Raw genomic sequence first — 20,896 nt, 5'->3', positions numbered from 1 at the left:
CTCTGACCCGCAGAAGTTCACATTTAACATTCAAGCCGGGGGGGGGAGTATGAACTCTGCTCGAGGGGGTTATAGCACAAGGTCTGCCGTTTGTAATCGTAGGTAAGGGTAGAGTAAATAGCGTTCTGAGGCATTGGTGATAGCTTCGAGACAGCGTTGTATTTGAAGCGTTGCAGATCAGCATCAGTGAGTGTTGATCCAAACATGGGATCTTCGCTGGCTGCAAGATGGATGATCTCTGTCGTCAACAGTCACTTTCGGGACCGATGGATATGTTGTTAATCAAGATTGACATTTCAGTTGCTAGATTAGAACTGCCGCACAGTGCATCTGTTTTATTCATTGCCATCACATCAAACCCAGATCTTCAACGCCGTCCTCCTCTAGGCATACACATATCAAAGCCTTCACCACTAATTACTAACAGGTCAGCAATGAGCTGTCCACGAAAGAGGATCGCCATGTCTAACATTCTACACACTACGTATTTAAGCCAACCATTTACCCCAGATACCCCGCCTTCTGGAATCAATGGCCTGCCTTCAGGATATCGGGAAACCCCCAAATAAAAACGCAATCATCACAGACACGAAGCAGATCGACTCACGCACCGCATGCCACACTCCAAAGAGTCAGTCTGACCCCTCTTCCCAACGCAACCCGCATATTCTGTAACCAGCTCTCCCAAAGAGCACTAAACGCAAGTCCAACCCAAGTCATGATCGAAACTGCAGTAGCTGCATATCCTGAAGCGGCATCTAAACGAGCTCAAACATGCAAATTGCAATTGCCGGCGGGAAGCTAGAATTGGGTCGGTGTGTAGACATGGTAGAGTAATGGCTGATACGCGGCCAAGGACTAGGGATGTAAAATAATGCTACGTTGAACAGGAAGAAGCTGAGAGGAGTTTGCTTTGCATCAAAGGTACTTGTCATATGCGGCCGTGTGGTTCTGATGCGACAATTTGTGGAGGGGTTGAGCGCTGCAATTTCAGGATTTGGAGTTTGACTCTGTATATGAGAACCTTCCGTAAGTTCTTCTGATACTGGTGTGAAAACAATAAACCTTTGGAGGCTAGGGCGCTTACTGTTAACTCCAGGCTCTAAACTGGTTCTTTAATGACTGTTGTTTGATGAATTTTCAAGGCTAGGTTTCTTCCCAGTCCCTTTTCCGATGGTTTTCGGTATATACCAGACAGCTTACAGCGCATCTGATATATCTCGCGCCCGAGAAGTTACTTGTTCAGATCAGATGCTTCAATTACAGCTCGTTTCTGTCGTAACAAATAAGAACGCGTTACCAAATGCGCGTTGTATTCTTCTTCTAGGGACGTGAATACCTGAATCTCCTGCTCGGGTAAGCCATCGAGACGACTGCCTCAATTATTTGGCAAGAGAGAACAAAATGTGGCAACGAAAATTCCTAACGCGCTATCAGGTGCCCCTCATTGGCAACGTAGTTATTTAGATCATGGCTTCTCAGGGAGATGACATTAATATAATATGAGCCACTCCAGAGAAGAGATAAAAATACCATACGGTGGTTTGAGCAGAGACATTATTGAGATTGCTGGACCATTGTTTCTAGGTAGTTTGGATTGAGGTTGCATATACTGAAACAAGTCAATAGCATAATGGCAGGTGAAGACCCTGGTCTTTGTTTTATTTTGATCATGTTGAGAGGAAGAAGGGGACAAGACGGCCACCAGCCGCCCCTTTTCCATCCTCGCTTAAAAGGACAGGAGAGTGGGTCGAAGTCAACAAAGATCCCAAGGGACCTACAAGCAGCGAAACCGAGGGAAGTAACTTAACGAGCTCCAATAAGAATCAGTCCACATGAGATAATAATGCAAAATTGAATCTAGGATGAACAGCTCCAGCTAGTGATCAGAAATTCCATGTACAGTACCTAGCACGTAAATTTGAGTCTTGGATCCTTGACACCGTTGATGCTTATTTATTCTTCTCTTTCATTTAAAATCTGTACTTTGAGTGCGGCGTCTCATTATTTTCACTCTTTTTAGTTGTTGCACCGAAGCCTGTCTCTCCAAGATGAGAAATCTATACACCACGATGCTGTACCCGTTTTACATGTCATCAACGCAAGTCCCGGATACAATCTTGGATGTTATATTTTCCTCAATCTATATATGTTAGTTTTGGGCCACCCACGCCTTTGTTGACCCTAAATAGCACTCATTCATCTGTCACCGTCTCGAACTGCTGCCCTATCTCTGTACAACTGCCAGCCACGCACCCGCCGCAAGCAGACTCGCAACACACGAACACCACGTCAAAGCCATAAACCCAGATCCGTGAAAGGCAGAGATGCCGATGGGAGCACCGACTGCGTTGATAAGTGACGTGGCGTTGGATTGAATGACGGTTGTCATGATGGAGGCCACGAAGAGAAGTATTGTTGACAAGGCCTGGTGATTTGATTTAGCTGAGCTTGAACTCAAAATCATGTGCTCTTTCTAAACTTGAAATATTGGCATCGCGAAAATCTTTGCTCCATTCATTGACATGTTCAAATGCGAGAGAACGGCGATGCGGAGAAGAACTTACTGCACTCCCGAGCCCTAAAATGCCCTCCTTTCCCGGCACATTCACATCCATAGCGGCGGCGCCACCAAGCAGGAACCCTATACCGGTCGATGTGATAGCAAATACGTAGATTATAAACGCTATGTGTAGAATGGCGTTATACCTCTTGGTGAATATTTCCTGAATTGCAGCTGGGATACGGAGAGACTGAACAGTATGACGACTGAAATGCGTGGTAAGGTCATTTTGGATTAGCGTAAGAGGTTCGAATTTGACTGTACTTCATAGTCAGCATTTCTTTCCTTGGTAATTTTCCACTCCAGATGACCTCTTTGTCTCTCCGGATCTGCTCTGGACTTCAGGACATGAGAATGATGCAAACATACCATCCGTGCCCTTTTCCATGCAACTTACGCTCACAAACCTCCTGCTCTCCTGCATTTCAAATAGATAGCTCTCACACGTCGTCTGCAGATGTAGACTGTAAGCGTCGTGGATTGGTAGGCCAGCTCCAGTGACAGTATAGTACGCCACCTTGAGACTGGTTGTGTCGATAGATATTAAGGCGAAAGGTTGCCAGCTGGGTGAGGAGCCGATCGCCATTAAGAGGATGATGAGGATAAAAGAGATGAGGGAAAAGAAGGTTGGGGCCAGGGCTTTGGGGGAGATTCGAGGGAGACGGGGCATTGTTGTGATAAATGAAGGACCGGTTGGTTTGGATGGTGACTTTGGTAGGCTGAATGGTGGTTGATCTCTCGGTTGACTTCCAAAGTTGACAAGAAGTTGATAGGAATTATAGGAGCATTAGATCAAGAAGCTCTGGATTAATGACGAGCAGGATAAGACGACCATAAAATTTTCTATAAGGAACGAGGTTTGACTGCAGTTGACTTTCAGCCTGATTAGGCCTCTCTCGTTCTCAAACCATTCACTGGGGAATTAATGGTGAATCAAGCATTGCTACATCCGAAAGAGATAAATATGGCTAGAAGCATAAGTCAGAAGAGCACGCATGGTGTGATTATGGGAGTCTATACACTCGCGCCACTCATCAATTCTTCACCCACGGGCAATTGTTTCGCATATATGGCTTGTACCACCTACCTGTCCACGGGATCCGGGTAGTAGTTTTCCGTCAAGTCGTCAAACTAAATACTCACGGAGTCACAGCGAACTGTTTGTATTTCAGTAACGTAATGAAGCACGCAAGCTCAAGACTGTCACCCACTGAGGAGCTCCTATGATTAATTGTTCATTGGCCAGAATTGAGATCCTTTTGTTGCAAGTCGGAGTTCCACGAGGGAAACGACGTAAACGATGGAAGCGAGAAACCAAAGCAACAGCTTGGACTTGCGGAACCTCACTATCCATGCATATATGTCAACAAAGAAGTATATAGCATAAATTCTAGGAGCGAAGGTTGAGTCAATTGCATGATTCACTGCAACGGTAAGTTGAAGGCTACCAAGCAGTAGTGTGAAAAATATTTCGACATCCTCGGTTCGATAGGAATATTGGTCATTATGTATCCACAGGAACTGTATATCAATATGCCCTGCCGCTTTGAGAAGTAGTAGGTTTCCACAGAAGGAACAAAGAGGGTGTAGAATGGAAAGGTCTCCATATTTCCACATTTCTTGTCATGTACGACATGTCTCATCAAAAGCGATGCTTGATTGAGCATTCAACAGCCCAGTTGATGCTATCGCCCGAGCCAGTTGTACCCCAGAGTCTGCACATTCGTTGTGACAATCACTCCTTCCAGCAACGCCAAGTAGCTGGGTGCTCTCTGGATCGACCTTCATCCAAAGCGACCCGATATGTCCAGTCTTCAACTGCACCGCACATATTCCAGGCATCCACCATAATCTTCGTCAGGCATTATAAAGGATATCTCATCCCATAGGATCCATCATCGTCCCAAGAGCTTGTTCAGTTCCGCCCACCTCTTCTCCGCCAAACTCACAAGCTCACTCATCTCGTCACGACCGATGATCGTGCCTCCTGACTTGGATATTCCCAACAACTTTGTCGTCTTCTTGTTCCCACAATCCACAACCACAGTGACTGTCTCATCGCACAATCCCTCTTCAAATGTGTCCGGGTCTACCAATATCCAATGCTTCTTATCCCGTCCTTGGATCTGCTCCTTTGCCCTAAATACCAGCGTAGTGACAGCAATAGGCAGTCCCCTGAGCTGCAGCTTTTTTGATTCCGATACAGCATCCTCACATAGTATCATTTCCCGATCCGCATCCCAGTACGCCTTTGGTAAGCGCACATCCTTCAGAGCCGATACAACTGCCGCCCAAGCTGCATCGAACGGGTTTCCGTCCAGAGAGATGAACAGGATATCAATATACAGGGTCCAAAACGCCTTGACCTCTGGTTCCAATTCTTCCGGCTCATCTTCCTCCATCCTATCTTGGTCACTAAGATCTGGTGGCTGATACCATATCCGTAGGTCCTCGCCATCAATCAACCCACTTGAATGCAGAAGTGAGTATATCCTTGTACTCAAGCTCTGTGCCAACGTACTGGGCGGTTGACCTGGCATGAACGCCGGCGAACATCCCGTAGCTAACTCGATATTCGGAACCAGCAGATCCAGCTCCTTAGCCTCGTTGTATCCAGGTCTCGACGACGGCGCATTTGCTAATTTATCAACACGGTACCCAGCAACATTGCTCGCCAGCAGAATCTCTCCGCGGACACCGCATACGACCGTCGTGTCTCCTATCCGTACCACGGCGCTACCTTCGGCGTGTGTGAGAGAGCCATTGTTGATGTGTGGGGTTCGGAATTGAGTGGGCGTTCTGCCATTTGCGCGGGTGGAAGGAGTGCTTGAGGAGGAGGGTTGGAGGTGCGCAAGGAGGTACGGATGAGGTGAGAGTTTCGCGAAGGTCTCCCTGGGAAACGAAAGCGTCGAAGGAGGGCCGGTAGCAGCCATTATTTAGGATTGTTGTACGAGGCTCGACAGGGCAAATTCTTTGATGAAGTCGCGATTATTTTAGAGGGGAGCTAAAGTTGGATGCAAGGGTAACTGGCCAATGGGGAGCTGTTCTCTGCAAGGCTGTCTCACAAGGCTGTGGCTGGTCACCAGTTTTTCTGTTTTGTAGTTTTGACGACGACCCCAAACCACCATCTCTTTCAAGTACGTTTTCCAGTATTCGTCTGGAACTTCAAGTTGACGACAGCAGCTTTTGTTTCCTTTTCACTACACCAAAGTGCATTTGATGCCATACTTGAGCATACAGTTTTGCAGTTTGACGAAATTTACCGAGGTGGTAGCTTTTGGCTGTGACTATCGTTGACAGTGTAGTTCCCTGAAAACAGTGTATACTTCGCTACTGTTGTCATGATGCATTTTCTTTAGTGGTAGTTTCCTTCTTCTGTCAGGCACAAGAGTATCCTTCTCAAGAATCCAAGCCAATTCGGCTGGGATAAGCACTCCATCTATTTTGCACCATCTCAAGGACTTTGTGCGACTGAAGGTGGAGTACTGGCTACGTATCGGCTTTGAAGCTCGGTATTCTAGTGGAATAGAGTAGAGAGCTGCGTCTGTCCATTCCGTTTGAACTGGACTGCTTGCGAAAGAAATCAAGTTTGCACAATCTTTGTGGCTTGAAAGTTTTGTTGGTATTCGCGTAAAATCATCACTTTTGGAAAGCTGCCCAGACCTCTTATCCCACGAGTTGAACCGAACAACGTCCAGGCGAAATCTCAGAAATGAGGAACCGCGACTGTTCGAGTTCGTAGTCGCTGTGTTGTACACTTTATTGACTCCATTCTCAGGTCGCTATTAGTCAACTGTGCATCCATAGCAAGCGCAGCCCCAAGAATCATGCTTTGAGTCTGGATCAAAGCCATTGCCAGTCATTGCCAACCCTTCCTGCCAAATGCGGTCGGCTGGCTCGCAATTTCTTCGAATGAAAGCGCCCTGGAGCTGTGTCAATGTGACTCTGAGCCTCTTCCAGTTTATCTGATTGCAACCTCGCATTCGTGGTGGCTGTGTCAGGCCAATAAAATCCTTCCATATGTTGCGGGTAATGTCAATCTCCATGGCAAAGAGAGCGGTAAAAGCTTCCAACTCGTCCCTTCCCATGAGCTTCTGAATGTTGGGTAACGCAAGCTGAGCGGTCACGTTGATCTGGAGTCAAGCATCTGAATGGGTGGAGCGGGAGCTCGGCGGCTTCGGTCCGTCGCCTTTGCAGTCAATTCTGCAAGGGTCCGACTTAAGCGAAGAGCACTGGGCGAATCAATAACCGCCCGTCCTGCACGCAGAAAAGACCGAGAACATCTCGAAGTCACCGTATTGGTCTATGGCCTCAAGGACATCACATCGTTGCTGTGTGCGCATGAGCTCTGATTCGCTATGTTGGAAGTGAGACAAACATCCGCTATTCCTCATCTACACTGGCCAAGCCATTCAACCGACCACTCGCTTCCACCATATTGTCTTCCATTTTGCCTCCAGAATCTCTCATGAAATTGCAGGAAAGCTCCTTTCCAAAGCTTTCAAAAGACTGTTTGTGTCAATTTTCGCCCCCGTACTGGCTGTCTTCGTTGTCATCAACTTCTGAAGCCAAACGACTCACTTTCGCTTTCTTCGATTGCACAGACGAGGTTCAACTGAACATATGTACGCACGTCCTGGAAATCCGCACACCCTGTGACTTACATGCGCGATAACGGCAGCTACAGAACTAGTGCCTCGATAAGACAGGCATTCGGAGTTGGGGTCCAGGGAAACACAAGACCAATATAGACTCGCCCTGAACCGCCGGCTACCCACCATTTCTAGCTCTCAACCACGTTCTGCTGGTTCCTCAGAACGCCAATTCAATCTGACTGGTGCTTTCGGACCTTCATAAATTTTGACAGGCATATCCTATCGATCAAAGCAATAGATCCAGCGGTTGGGGTGACGGCCTGGCCTTCACCTGCAGGAACTTGGTCCGAAGGGCCGTGGTACTCGAAGTCGGCCTCGATAGCTCCATTCCCCCACACCTCATCGACCACCGCACTACATATTCGACCATCGCCTCTTTATCCGTGTGCGACCCCCTCTTTGGATTTGTGCGTGTCATTTTCCAGTCTTCATTTCTTGTGCGCTCACTTGTCGATATTCGCTCTCTATGAAATTGTATTAATTGGGGAGTCTGGTATTCCTCGAATCGCTGCTCGTCGAACGCTTGACTGTAATTTTGAGCGCATCTGCATATCTTCCATTTCGCGAACGAATCATTGGAAGCTCAATGGAACGAGTTGTTTAATTTGTTTATCTCCGATTTGTCCGATTGTTTTAGAGGTGTGAAGCTTAAGGTTACATTTAACGCTGCAGTAAGCTGACAACAAAGTCTCAGACTGCCGGCACTTATCACTTGCCACGGACCCCAAAATCTCTTTCAGATAGAACATCTGTGAAGAGAAAGCAGCAATTGTGACGATGTTCAAATCTGGAGATATTTCTGCAGTGAGGGCTGGTTCCCAGACACTGGCAGGGCTTGCGAAACGGATAAACATCCCCTTAACACCCACGAGTCCTCCCGGTTTAATCGAAGCAAACACTGTCGATCCGTGGAAAGAGTCTGGGAAGTACGCTTTGGGATGGACCTACTTCTGTGTAGTACTGGTCGTGCTCGTGGGTATCACAAGATGCTACCATCTCTGGACCGACAAGATCAGACAAGCGATGCACAAGCATGAGGTGGAACAACATATGGTGACCTATTCGCCCGATGCGGATTACGCGATGGGAAATATTGAGACAGGAGGAACCGCACAGCAACTTTTCCCTCGAGACGCCGAGGAAAAGTCTTTCGTTCTGACCAGAGGCCAATCGCATTGGTCATCATTCGGCGTGGTCAACGATACCCTGGCTCTATTCAGATGGATCTTTTACCGGCCGGTTGCTGAGGTCAAGTGGAAGAAGAGGACAATTCTCAGCTTCCCATCTCTGGCTGTTATTGCTATTCTGGTCATCGCAACAGCGTTTGTGACGTTATACTGCTTCTTACCACAACCGCTTTACTGGCAAAGCATCCAATATGGCTCCCCACCTCTCGCAATTCGGGCTGGCATGATCGCAATTGCAATGACACCATGGATCGTTGCAACAAGCATGAAAGCGAATCTCATCACGATGGTTACAGGAATTGGTCATGAGAGACTCGGCGTCTTTCACAGATGGGGCGGATATCTATGTCTCTTCTTGTCCTTAGTCCATGCCATTCCATTTTACGTTCAGCCCGTTTGGGAAGATGGTGGGATGGATGTTTATTCAAAGCTCTTCCCTTCTGGCAGTGGAATTATCTACGGTACCGGAATTGCATGCCTCGTACCCCTGGGGTGGCTCTGTATTGCCTCGCTACCATTCTTGCGATCGCTTGCGTACGAGCTCTTCGTCATGCTACATATTCCAGTAGCAGTGGCTTATGTCGGACTCCTTTTCTGGCACTGCAAAAATTATCTCACCTCATGGGATTACTTGTATGCCACTGTTGCCATCTGGGTCCTCTCATACTTTGTACGAGTATTCAACTTGAACTGGATGAAGCCATGGAGAAACGCTTGGCTTATTGGCGACGAGGCGGCTGTCACGCTTATGGCCGAGAATGCCATTAAGGTCACCATTCCAACTCAAATGACGTGGAGACCAGGACAATATGTGTACTTGAGAATGCCTGGCATCTCAGTCTTCGAGAACCATCCGTTTACGATTTCGTCGCTGTGTAGCGAGGACTTCCCTTCAGAATACGGGGATTTGTACAGAGATTGCACGCTTGTCTTCCGACCATTCGGAGGCTTTACAAGGAGGGTTCTTGAAACAGCCATTGAGAAAGGACCATTCAAGACATATCGTGCGTACCTCGAAGGACCATACGGTGGTATGCAACGAGAACTAGCTGCATTCGACACAGTCATTCTTTTTGCTGGTGGCAGTGGTATCACAGCCATTGTCTCGCAACTCTTGAATCTCATCAAGAGAATGAGAGACGGGAAGGCGGTAACGAAGAAGATCGAGGTTGTCTGGGCTCTGAAGAGACTGGAGGCAATGGACTGGTTCAGAGAAGAGCTCCGGATTTGCAGAGAATATGCTCCTCCGGACACTGTAACATGCCAATTCTACGTCACAGCAGCCAAGAGGCAGTCGAGAGTCGGAATGAGCGAGAGGGCACCAAGGCCAATTAGCACAATCTTCCATGATAAGCTAGATGGCTTCGTGGCCGGAATCGCATCGAAGAGAAACTCGCAATTTATCCGAGACGAAGCTCAGGGAGACGAGGAGCGAGAGAGAGAACTTCGACAGGAAGACGAGGATGCAATTACATCCCTCCCACAACAGAAGCATTTGCAACACAAGGTGTTCCCACCTCCACCCACAACATTCTTCCCTCCTCCGCCCAAAAAAGCACTCCGGGAGAATGCTCTCAAGAAGCTTGAAGGCAAAGAGAAGAGAAACTCTATGCTTGGCTCTGAAGCCGATAGCCACGAAGCAACCCATAAATTTCACTCACCATCGTCCCGCCCAGGAGATTTCCATTTCCCAGCACCATCTCCCCGGCATGATGCACCACACTTCCAATTTGCGCCTCCATCGCCAAACCGACTCAGCAACAGCACGTACAACCCGCAGAACTACCCACCGCCACCTCCAGGGCCACCTCCCAACGCATACAGACCAGCTTCGTACATGTCCTCGGACTCGAGGCCAGCTTCCTACCTTCCCTCAGAACCCTTCCCACCACCACAATCCGCATTCGCCCCTCCTCCAACAGCCCCAACTTACCCTGAACCAGCGCACACGCGCCAAAAGTCCGCGGATCTCCAAATCCAAATCCCCACCAAGACCGCCTCCTCAACCTTCGACTTCGGCTTCCCCACGACACCAACCGAGTTCCAGAAGAATTTGATGCGGTTTGCTTTTGTCGGAGCCAAGAAAAAGGAGGGCTGGTCGACAGAATACGGCCGTCCGGATCTCGGGTACATGTTGAAGGACATGGCGACTGGAGGTGCGGATGGGAAAGGTATCTTCGGGAGGAGGACGTGTGTCTTTGTGTGTGGACCACCGAGTATGAGAGTTGATGTTGCAAACACGGTTGCAAGACTACAGGCGGATATTTGGGGTGATGATAGCAAAGATGAGATTTTCTTACATACCGAGAATTATGCTATTTGAGCGACGGTTGGATATCTCTTTGGGTGGGAGTTCAGGATTGGATGGGGAAATACCTATATTTGTTAATTATGGAATGAATCCAATTGAGAGATGACCTGAAATGAATCCTCTCTTATAGACGAACATACTCTATCTCATATTGACTGGTGACCATACAAACTCCAAGACGGCTGAAGCAACTTTAACGCTTGACTATTGGAAGAGCTAAAGACGGACAAATATTGGTAATACGCAATATTTTGGCATGAGATATCCTGGATTCGTAGCTTCAGACCCGTATTTGGGCCTCAGAGCTGGCCTTGTGGCATTGCAACGAATATCACATGCGCTGAGATTTGAGGAATTTGAGTGAAATCAAGGCAGTACAAAATCGGGTGGTCCCAATTGAGAACGGTAGAGTGGTATGAAAGACAGCCACCCTCCATCTCCAATCTCCGTCCAGTCAACTCGTAGTGACGCTGTGAAAAATTTTCAAATTCGAGACACGAGTCTTGAGATCATCTAAATCTCCTTGTTCTATTTCCTTTTGAGATGTATCATCCACTTCGAACTACTCTTTCAGATCTGTGATTCTAGAGTAGTAGATACGGGAAGCTTGATTGGTCTGCCGTCCAACACTGAGAAGCCTAATGAAAGGTGTCTCACACACACAAGTCTCTATTGTAAGGCAGAATTGTGAAGGTGGTCGGGCGGATGAAGAACCAGAAGTTTTTCGGCCAGAAGAAATTCGAAGTTATCCACATTGAAACGCTAGACCCAGTTTGGCATAGATCGAGGCTAACAACATCAATTTCGTTCTTGACCCGCTCTTCCTATATATTTTCTCTCGCGACCTTCCTTCCCACAATGGAATCTCTCAGCGAAACCAGATGGGATGTTGTGATATCTGGCACAGGATTACAGCACTCTCTGCTTGCCTTGTGAGCTTCCGACTCCGTCGCGCAAAACAGCCATGGATCATCTCTGACTGACCTAGCTATTCATGAAGAGCCCTGTCCCGTTCCGATAAGAAGGTCCTTCACGTCGACCAGAATGAATATTATGGCGGTGCCGAAGCTGCTTTCAGCTTGCAGGAGGTTGACGAGTGGGTAGAGAAGGTCAATAGAGGTATGTGATGCGCCGTCGACGCCTGTGATCTGAGCTGACAGAGGTAGAGTACTTTAAACCTTTTCGAAATGCCTCGCTGTGGAAGACAGATGCCGGGCCTTTGAATGCAGCAGGCAAGCTGTCCTTCTCAAGAGCATACACCCTCACACTCTCTCCACATATCATCTACACCAAGTCAAAGCTCCTAGCGCAACTTGTGTCGTCAAAAGTCTATCGCCAGCTGGAGTTCCAAGCAGTCGGAAACTGGTGGATACTCGACGGTGAAGGTGGAAACACATTGAAACGACTACCAAATGGGCGAGAAGATATCTTTCAGGACAAGAGCATCGATAATCGCGCGAAGCGGAGCTTGATGAAGTTCTTGAAATTTGTAGTTGACTTCGAGAACCAACCCGAGACCTGGCAGCCCCACGGTGATAGTGGGCTGGCAGAGTTCCTCTCGTCGCAGTTTCAGCTTCCTTCAAGCCTGCAGACGGTAATTGCAGCTCTGACTTTGTCGTTGGACCCGCCTGATGTGACTTCGGTCAGGTGGGCACTGCCGCGGATATCTCGACATCTCTCGTCGCTCGGTGTCTTCGGACCTGGTTTCGGAGCTGTCGTACCAAAGTGGGGTGGCGGTGCCGAGATATCACAAGTTTCTTGTCGAGCTGGAGCTGTTGGAGGGGGCGTCTATGTTCTTGGAACAGGGGTGAAGAGCTCTTCTGTTCCCGAGGACACTGAGCAGCGCACACAGGTGCATCTTTCCAATGGGGAGGTCGTCACAACACAGCATTTGGTCAAAATGTCCTACACATTGTCTACAAATGCGAAGTCTGTGTCCAAGGTCATTGCCGTGGTATCATCGCCTCTGAGCTCTCTATTCCAAAGTTCCGTCGAAGGTGCTCCACTAGCTGCAGTATCCGTCGTGGTCATTTCACCCAACTCTCTCACCGTCGATACGGTGCCTCAACCCAGTCCGATCTACATAATGGTACACTCCAGCGAAACAGGAGAATGCCCAAATGGACAATGTTAGTATTCATTTCTTCCATTCGTTCCCTACCCTCAATGCATTACATGATGATTCAACTTATGAATACTTATCTACATTGTCTGAATTTTCTTGACGATAACTACCTCTGACATACTGATGATGCTCCTCACTTTTCAATTATTTCTTTCGAAATTCGTATGGAAGCAAGATGACTAACCATCAGTCAGGTGTTCTCTATGTCACGATGTTATACTCAGAACATGGCAAGAAGCTTCTCGAAAGCGCTGTTTCGACCTTCATCAAGTCTAGCGAAGATAATGCAGAACTTCTGTACACTCTCTACTATGAGCAAGAACAAGGCTCGAAAAGTGCGAACTCCGAGCCATCTGATGTATCTCTGGATTTGGCATTCAATGATGAGGTACTCCATGATGTCGAGGCTGAGTGGAAGAGTATCGTTGGTGATGTGGATCAAGCAACCTTTATGCGGTTTGAGGATCGGGAAGGAGCAAATGAATATGATGATGAGCCTAGTGAGGACTTTTGATTTGAGTGCGGGTGGTGTTTAGGAGCTAACTTGGGCTCAGAGTGGGAGGATATCATTGCTATGCATTGTGCAAGCGGGTCGGAGTTTTGAAATGATAATGATGATTTCCGCGCCTGTCTGCCTCTGTTGAAGTCTTTGCTCTCGTGCTTTGCTACCTTGATACCATTCATCTTAGCCTCCGAATGATTTAAAATCAACTGCATTCTCCTTAGCCATGATTACATTGCCTCGCTACAAAGAGCTTTTCACAATTACTTCCGTCATCTGAATCCGCTGCCTCATCTGACCAGGCACAGACATACCTGTGAAGCCCTGTCTATCTTGAAAAAAGAGGTGTCAGGATCTCCTAACGATATTGCAGCCTGTTCTGATTCAAAGAGCGAACTGAGCCTCCGAGGTTAAAAACCGAGATGTCGGTAGCCTGCATTTGCCGAATCCTGGGTGCTGTTTGTTGCCCCTGGATTGTTTTGCTTTGGTCTCTTGTGCTGGTTCCAGATTCTGTGACCTGTTGAGCATATGAATACAACGTCTCGAATGTGATATGACATATTGTCTCGGCATGCTTTATTTTCTTTTCTGTTTCGAATGATGGCTAATGCTATTGCATCATAAGATTCATCACCTTGCTCATGTACCGCTGTATTCCTCGCTTCTCACATACTCCTTCGTCCTCTCACCTTCACCTGTTCATTCACTCTACCCCTTGATCCTCTGTGCTCAAACAAAAGCCGCAACTACCAGCTACATCTAATAGAATAATGAGTTTCCTGTCGTGTACAAGCACCCGCGTTCTACGTCACGGTGATGCCTCTCTAAAATCATAACAAGCTTATGGTTTCTAACAGACTAGTCGCTTCCCGGTCGGATCTCCTAGAAATTCCGCCTCATTGCGATCGGTCTATAAGTTTTGCCGTTTTAGACGAGAACGGAATTGTTCTACTTTTCATTTTACAGAATCTCTACACAGCCTCCACAGCGAATATCGACGAAAACAAGGGGGTAAACAGGGGGGTGGAGACAGCTCTGAGGTGAGAGTCGAAACTCTCGCTTTTAGATACTACTTTGTTTTCCCACGAGGTTTTCAGGGTCTACGGCGTTCCCACTACTCTTTATTAAAGAAACAGATACATGAGATAGTATATTTTCTATTGTTATAAATACGTAAAGAGGAAATAGTCACGAATCGGTGCTAAGTTACGAGCAAAAGGGATAATAAGAAACAGATCTGAAACTATTCGATCTTCGCTGTGGATGTTGTACATCAATTGAATATGCGCGTTGCGTATGAGGGTTGTTAAGTTTTAAGTTTTTGCTTCTCACTTTTTTTTTTGTTTTCTATGCTGGTGGTGTTTTGTTTTTGAATTCCTCGCTTAGCTCAGAACCTGGAAGGCTTCTTTTGATCACGAGAGCTTGTAGGAACACTGGATGGCATATCAAGTAAGAGTACAAGTACAAGCGCGACGTTGAGTGTGGGTGTGTGAGTTTGTTTTGGTTTCCAATTCCGGTATGGGTCTATGTTAATCACAAGAGGTAATCACACTCCCACACAGCGTACTGCTAACCGAACCCCGACCAACCAAGCAACCAGTTCGCAACCAGGTAAAATACAGCATATCCCAACCCAGCTGACTAAAAAGGATAGAAACGCACCCCGTATCCAACCAACGCCACTACACCGCAACTCCTCCCTACTCTCGAGGAGCAGAGTACCCAGGTAGGCATATTTTGCTCCCAATAACCCGTGTATGCAATGGTGTTTGTTCTGACAAAAGAAAGGTACACGGTAGACCTGTGTAATGTGTCCATCTCCATCTCCTAATCCCAGCCCTATTTGCCCCATCTATCCAATGATTAAAAGGTAATCATCACGTTCATTATCTGCAATTCTTTACAATCTTCGTATTGGCTGTCGAGTCCGCACTAAGAATGGACTGGGCATCTCATCTCGTTCTGGATCCCAGACCATTGGGTCTCCTGCTCGTTCCGCCATCCGAGCCGCGAATGCACGACCCTTTGGCTCGGGACTTCTGTTTCCGTCCGGAAGTTCTGAGATAGGTCGGCCACCTGCTCGGGCTTGTGCTAGTTCGACGAGGGTTCGACCTTTAGGCGCAAGATTGCTTGAACTAGTTGCTTTGATGGCCATGTTGTTCTTGACTGCCATCTTGGTCAGGTCATCACCACCAACAGCCTTCTTTGTCAAACTGGTCTTCCGCTGTGGCGAGGTTGGTGCGTTTTCATGAGACAAGAGATTGGTCGAGGACGGGATCTTGGAGAGCCTCCGATTCGGTGAGTTGCTTCGTTCTCGAAGGGCAGCCTGGCTCGATTGTGGTCGGAGGTCTGGTGCGCTGGAAAGTGTAGGTAATGACGGAGCTGTGTTGGCTTTTCCTGCAGCGAAGATGCTAGGCTGTGAGACCTGTTTCTGAATCGGTGCAGTCCTTTGGGAAATCAAAGGTGGTCGGACACCATTGGATTTGAAGGGGTTTTTTGTAGACTTTTGTCTAGTTGGTGAAGACATTGGTGGGAGATCCTCATCATCTGATTCATCGGAAGTGAGAAGGGTCGGCTGCCAGCGAGCTTCAGCTCCGGCGGCAGCAGCGAATATGTTGCGTCCCGTGCTGGGCGCTTTTGTGGCGCCCGCGCGACGAGGTGACAATGATAATGAGGCAATGGAAATTGGTGATGGCTCGGCCATTTCAATGTCCATTGGCGTGCCAGCAAACATCGTTTGAGCTCGACCAAAGGGAGTTCGAGCACTTTTCTTGAGCGCCTTGTTTGGCTCAGGAGAGTCGATCGACAGGTCCGTCAAATCCGTGGAGTTCGGGAAATCGTCACCCCCATTCGAGCTGACAGACGATAGTGGAATATCGTTCACGTCCAATATCCCTGATCCAGAAATTTCCTTGGCAGAGGAGCGACTGTTTGTACTTGATCGCTTTTGTACCTCATGTTCCACTTTTTCTTGTACCTCATGGTCGAATTTCTTCTGCAGCCTCTCGATTTCCACTTGGACGAGGCGATTGATCTCCAGTTGTGCTTTAACTTCCCACTCCCTTCGAACAGTAGACTCGATTTCTTGGCGCATCTGTGCCTTCTCAGCTTCGACATTGCGCAGCCTATTCTCAGCATCTTGTAGTCTCCTCGCTGCCAATTCTTCCTTATTTTTCAGCATTCTCCCGAGCTCCACAACTTCCTTTTCCTTTCTCATCAGCTTAACGACGGGAAGGTTAAGTAATGTGGCAGTATCTGGCCGTCGATCAGGATTAACCCTCAAGCAATCTTTAATGACTGCGTTCAGCTCTGGCGAGTAGACTGCTGGTAATGGTGCGACCTTTCCCTCCTTGATCTTTTGCACTAACTGAAAGTGCGACTTGGCGTTGAAGGGCGGTTCCCGGGAGCATAATTCGTAGATGATACAACCCAGTGACCAGATATCGGATTTGAGAGTGTATCGCTCTGCGGCGCATATCTCAGGGGACATGTAGAATGGAGTGCCAACGTATGTGGAAGCAAAGTCGTGCGAGGCCATAATTTTGGAGAGTCCAAAGTCTCCAAGTTTGACAGAGTTATCTTCGCCGAGGAATACTATTCATGTCAGAAAGGATTCTGAGTACCATTATCAAAGCACTTACCATTCTCTGGCTTCAAGTCGCGATGCAGAATCATAACATTGCTAGCAGGTGGTTTGGGATTTGCTGAGTTGCCCAAACCCATGACATTACTCCCCACTTCAGGGGGATCAACACCGTAGTGACATCGGTATAATGCCGTAACGAGTTGTGCGAACATGCTCCAGACGAACCCCTCTTCTGCCAGTTGTTTCTTGAGCTGAAGGTCCTTGATCACCCGCCCCAGATCTCCATTTCCACAGTATTCCATGTATAGATGAAGGTCCTGAGTAGACTTCAAATGCTCTCGGTGGTAGTATCCGACGATGTTGGGATGGCGAAGCGAAGAAAGAATCGCAAACTCGGCGTGAAGTTGCTCTCGCTCTTTTTGCGACATCCGTACATAGTTGATCTCCTTGCGACAGAGCACCTGGCCGTCCTGCTTCCTTCGTACCTTTCTGATCACTCCGAATGATCCATGTCCTAAGGTCCGTTAGTTCTTGCGACGCATCAGCGCATTGAAAAACCGACCGATCTTCTCAAGCACCTCATACTTCTCTCCTTCAGACATGATTCCAGATGCGATGTTCTGGATTGTATTGGTTAACAAAGAGACGAAAAAGTCAGTGCCATGAGCGAGCGAGTATTTGGCTATGTAATTCCGGTCCGGGTCGGATTGTTGTTGTAATCGTCGTCGTTTGTCGTTAATACCTGATCCACGGATTCTGAAGTTCGCTCGCGACCAACTTTGTGGTGTCAACAAGGACAGGTTTGGTTGCCCCCGGCAACGCCCGATATTCTTCCGCCAGCGAGCTCCCCTGTAGCTTGGCAGGGCTTGGAGTGGCGACATGGCTAATCGATAAGCATTTAATAAATGTCCCCGCCATTTCCAGTACTCTTCGAGATTTGCTTGAACTTCTTGAAGCTGGGGAAACCACAGTTCATTGCGCCGAATATTTTGCATCGAGAAAGATGGTACTTCGGAAAGACGAGCTAGAAGTCCAGCTCAAGGATGAACATCAACTTATCAGAGATGGAGTGCTCAAGGACGACAGCCCTCTTGACGTCAGTAATGAGTAGGTCCCCAGTCCAATGTCCTGAAGCTAACTTGAACATTCCTTGATGGCCGGATATACTTTCAGTGAATGCCAATGTCAAGTAGGCCGAGTATCTGCTAACAGCAGTTTTACAGCTTCCGGAAACTCTGCGACGCTTGTCGGATTGGAGATTTGAAGGGTTGCCAGGAAGCTGTTGCTTCCGGAGTTAACATTAACGCCCGAGATGTTTTTGATTATACGCCCTTGATACTGGTGAGTCCTGTAGGAGACTGGCGGTCAAAGGCCTTTTACGTGAACATACCTCACTCATATGGTGCTCTTAGGCCAGTCTTTGTGGACATTACGAAGTAGTCCAGTTTCTCCTCGAAGCTGGTGCACTCTGCGAACGAGATACCTTCCAAGGCGAGCGATGCCTGTACAATGCCCTCAATAATCGGATTCGAAATCTTCTACTGGAATATGACTATTCTAAAAGTAGCGATCCTCTGCAGCCTTTAGCCTCACATGTTACCACGCTCCTCACTCGACAGACACCCAACACCTCCGATATCTGCCTCACGGCAGGTTCAGAAAAGTGGAATCTTCATAAATTCATCCTTTCTGCTCGCTCACCATACTTTACTAAGAAGCTCACAACTGCACCGGAAACAACAATTTGGAAATTGGCGAACACAATACCACCTGAGGCTTTCCACATTGCTTTACGGTACTTATACCTTGGAGACGTACCCGCAGACCTTGGCTTGAGCAACAAGAGCTTCGTCACAGAAGAAGAGGTTCTGAAAGGCATTGATAAAGTTAGCAAACAATTAGAGATCGAATCTCTCTGGGAAGGGTTATTGGCAGGAAGTGATAGACGAATTGCGAGGCAGAGACATCAGGACGAAGTCACACGAGGTCGAGATCAAATTGAGACATGGTACCGGAATAATGTTTTGAAGCACAAAATCAACGTGGACTCAAGCAAAGCAAACGACGTGAAGTGGACAAGAGATAATAGCATTTTCGCAGATGTATTGCTTCGCGCAGACGAGGAAGGATCCAACGAGTCAAGTTCTGGTGAAGAAACACCGAAATTGAGGAACACGCTTGGACCTTTAAATGGCATTCCTATTGGGCCATTTGCAACTTCACGATCTCCTTCGGCGACTAGGAAATCAAAGCAAGCGGTCCTATTTCCATGCCATCGAGCGATGTTGTTGAGGTCCGAGTATTTCCAGACTATGTTTGCCTCGTCATTCAAGGAGGCACAGGTTACGGAATACCTCCAAATTATCAAGGTGGGCATTTCTATCTAACCCCGCAAATCCATTCGTGGCAAATCCATTCATTGCTAGATTGGGTGTCGAGACTAGGCGCCTTGCCAATGACTGTAGCGTGAGATATACTAAAGGAGCATCTATAGGTCGACTGTACACCAGAGGTGCTGGAGGTTGTCTTGAATTTTATTTATACTGAGCAAACCCATATACCCATCGAACTGGCGCTGGATGTTCTCTTTGTTGCCGATATGCTACTCATCGAGAAACTGAAAGCAAAAGCCGCGACTGTCATCAGTACTGTAGGCATGGGTAGTGGAGGACTGCCGGATCGGACACATACTGAAGCTGGTCAAGATCAGGCAGTTGAGGTTGAGCCAATTAATGTGTATGATGTGATTCGAGCAGCCTGGGATCTTAAGGTTCAACGATTGGAGGAATTTAGTGCAAGATATTTAGCATTTCGGTTGGAAGACTATATCGACGAGCAAGAGTTTGAGGACTTGATCAAGGAGAGTGCCTCCAGGATTCAAAATCGACAGGAAACAGATACAATTGAACTTTTGGACGAGTAAGTGGGATTTATCTCGATGTCTAGACGATACTTACCTTATCTTAGCATTCGGCACTACCTATCTGATCGATTTCGATTACGATTTGAGGACTCGGGACTCGAGGATATGATGGATGAAAATGAGACTGACGATACCGAAGAATTGTCCAGTGAATCTCAGAATCCGGATGAGGCTGTTGATATAAGCTCCCCACCAGGCAAAGCTCTCGATTTTGCTTCTAGCCCTTTCATGAATGGCGAAATTAGAACCTTGGACGGAGAAGTGGCAGGTGATGAGTTCGCTGCTGATGCTGTGAATTACCAAGTTCTACTTGGAAAAATCGACAACTTGTTAGAGAAGTTGAAGCTAGACGCATAGACTAAATCTAGAGCCTTTAGACACAGAGTGTATGCAACAGATTGTAGTTGCGGTAGTTCTGCTTTTGGTGAGCGTTTTATTTGAAATTACCCTATGCATGTTCCCAGTAGCAACATTGGAGACAAAGACTGCCACAGATGAGAAGCACGACTGATTATATAATCTGGTCCGCAAACCAGTCCTACGAATACACCAACATCCGTCTCACTGTTTCTTTACTGTTTTTGAGGCTATAGCAGAGCATATCAAGTCGTTTATGAGGTCTGAACCCAGACCCAACGCTACGAGTCGCTGCAACAACAGCATTCCCCCTGGTTTCAGCTGACTGCACCCTCACCAACATAGCCTAACTCCTCGTAGTCTCCAAAGAGGATTTCCACTCTTTCAGCCGTCATATTAGCAGGCCACTTCGAGAATATCTTTGGAGAAGCGATAGGCGGAATTGTCCTTCCACTTGTCATCACCATTTTAGGACCCGACAATATTGGAGCGACATCGGTTGGTACAAGCTCGGTGTTAATTAAGAATAGGGGAAAGATGGTCTTCTGCCTTTTTCGCGTATCTTAGCTAGGAAGACCAAATGAAAATCTCCTACGCCTGGCATTTCCCTCCACTAGCTCGTTTATGTCTTGATCATTGTCGTTCCACTTCCTGGCAAAATCTGCAACTTCTCTGTTGACATTGGCG

General features: G+C 47.5%; 6 protein-coding genes across 6 annotated transcripts; 3 read left to right on the top strand and 3 right to left on the bottom strand.

The window, feature by feature from the left end:
• Positions 1-2,227: 2,227 nt before the first annotated feature.
• On the bottom strand, positions 2,228-3,420 carry ONS95_002534 (uncharacterized protein; the record flags this gene model as incomplete). The annotated part of the gene is made up of 3 exons (XM_058495796.1): positions 2,933-3,420; positions 2,568-2,821; positions 2,228-2,428 (listed from the first exon to the last, which is right to left on the bottom strand). Exons 1-3 carry the CDS (start codon positions 3,231-3,233, stop codon positions 2,228-2,230), a joined length of 756 nt encoding a protein of 251 aa, XP_058354524.1. The 5' UTR covers positions 3,234-3,420.
• A 1,038-nt stretch (positions 3,421-4,458) lies between these two features.
• Positions 4,459-5,496, bottom strand: ONS95_002533 (uncharacterized protein; the record flags this gene model as incomplete). Its single annotated transcript, XM_058495795.1, has 1 exon — positions 4,459-5,496. One exon carries the CDS (start codon positions 5,494-5,496, stop codon positions 4,459-4,461), a length of 1,038 nt encoding a protein of 345 aa, XP_058354523.1.
• A 2,499-nt stretch (positions 5,497-7,995) lies between these two features.
• On the top strand, positions 7,996-10,728 carry ONS95_002532 (uncharacterized protein; the record flags this gene model as incomplete). The annotated part of the gene is made up of 1 exon (XM_058495794.1): positions 7,996-10,728. The coding sequence occupies one exon, from the start codon at positions 7,996-7,998 to the stop codon at positions 10,726-10,728; it is 2,733 nt and encodes a 910-aa protein (XP_058354522.1).
• A 787-nt stretch (positions 10,729-11,515) lies between these two features.
• Positions 11,516-14,116, top strand: MRS6 (Rab proteins geranylgeranyltransferase component A). The gene is made up of 4 exons (XM_058495793.1): positions 11,516-11,648; positions 11,717-11,835; positions 11,883-12,845; positions 13,036-14,116. The coding sequence occupies exons 1-4, from the start codon at positions 11,575-11,577 to the stop codon at positions 13,353-13,355; spliced, it is 1,476 nt and encodes a 491-aa protein (XP_058354521.1). The 5' UTR covers positions 11,516-11,574; the 3' UTR covers positions 13,356-14,116.
• A 574-nt stretch (positions 14,117-14,690) lies between these two features.
• KIN3 (G2-specific serine/threonine protein kinase) lies at positions 14,691-17,674 on the bottom strand. The gene is made up of 3 exons (XM_058495792.1): positions 17,492-17,674; positions 16,985-17,443; positions 14,691-16,937 (listed from the first exon to the last, which is right to left on the bottom strand). Exons 1-3 carry the CDS (start codon positions 17,529-17,531, stop codon positions 15,244-15,246), a joined length of 2,193 nt encoding a protein of 730 aa, XP_058354520.1. The 5' UTR covers positions 17,532-17,674; the 3' UTR covers positions 14,691-15,243.
• A 179-nt stretch (positions 17,675-17,853) lies between these two features.
• ONS95_002528 (uncharacterized protein) lies at positions 17,854-20,231 on the top strand. The gene is made up of 5 exons (XM_058495791.1): positions 17,854-18,036; positions 18,153-18,270; positions 18,342-19,298; positions 19,424-19,848; positions 19,897-20,231. Exons 1-5 carry the CDS (start codon positions 17,933-17,935, stop codon positions 20,207-20,209), a joined length of 1,917 nt encoding a protein of 638 aa, XP_058354519.1. The 5' UTR covers positions 17,854-17,932; the 3' UTR covers positions 20,210-20,231.
• The last annotated feature ends 665 nt before the right edge of the window (positions 20,232-20,896 follow it).

The sequence above is a fragment of the Cadophora gregata genome, assembly GCF_030347475.1.
Source record: "Cadophora gregata isolate MNR1 chromosome Unknown scaffold_11, whole genome shotgun sequence".
Classification (NCBI taxonomy): Eukaryota; Fungi; Ascomycota; class Leotiomycetes; order Helotiales; family Ploettnerulaceae; genus Cadophora; species Cadophora gregata.
This window is presented reverse-complemented; position numbering and strand designations above follow the sequence as displayed.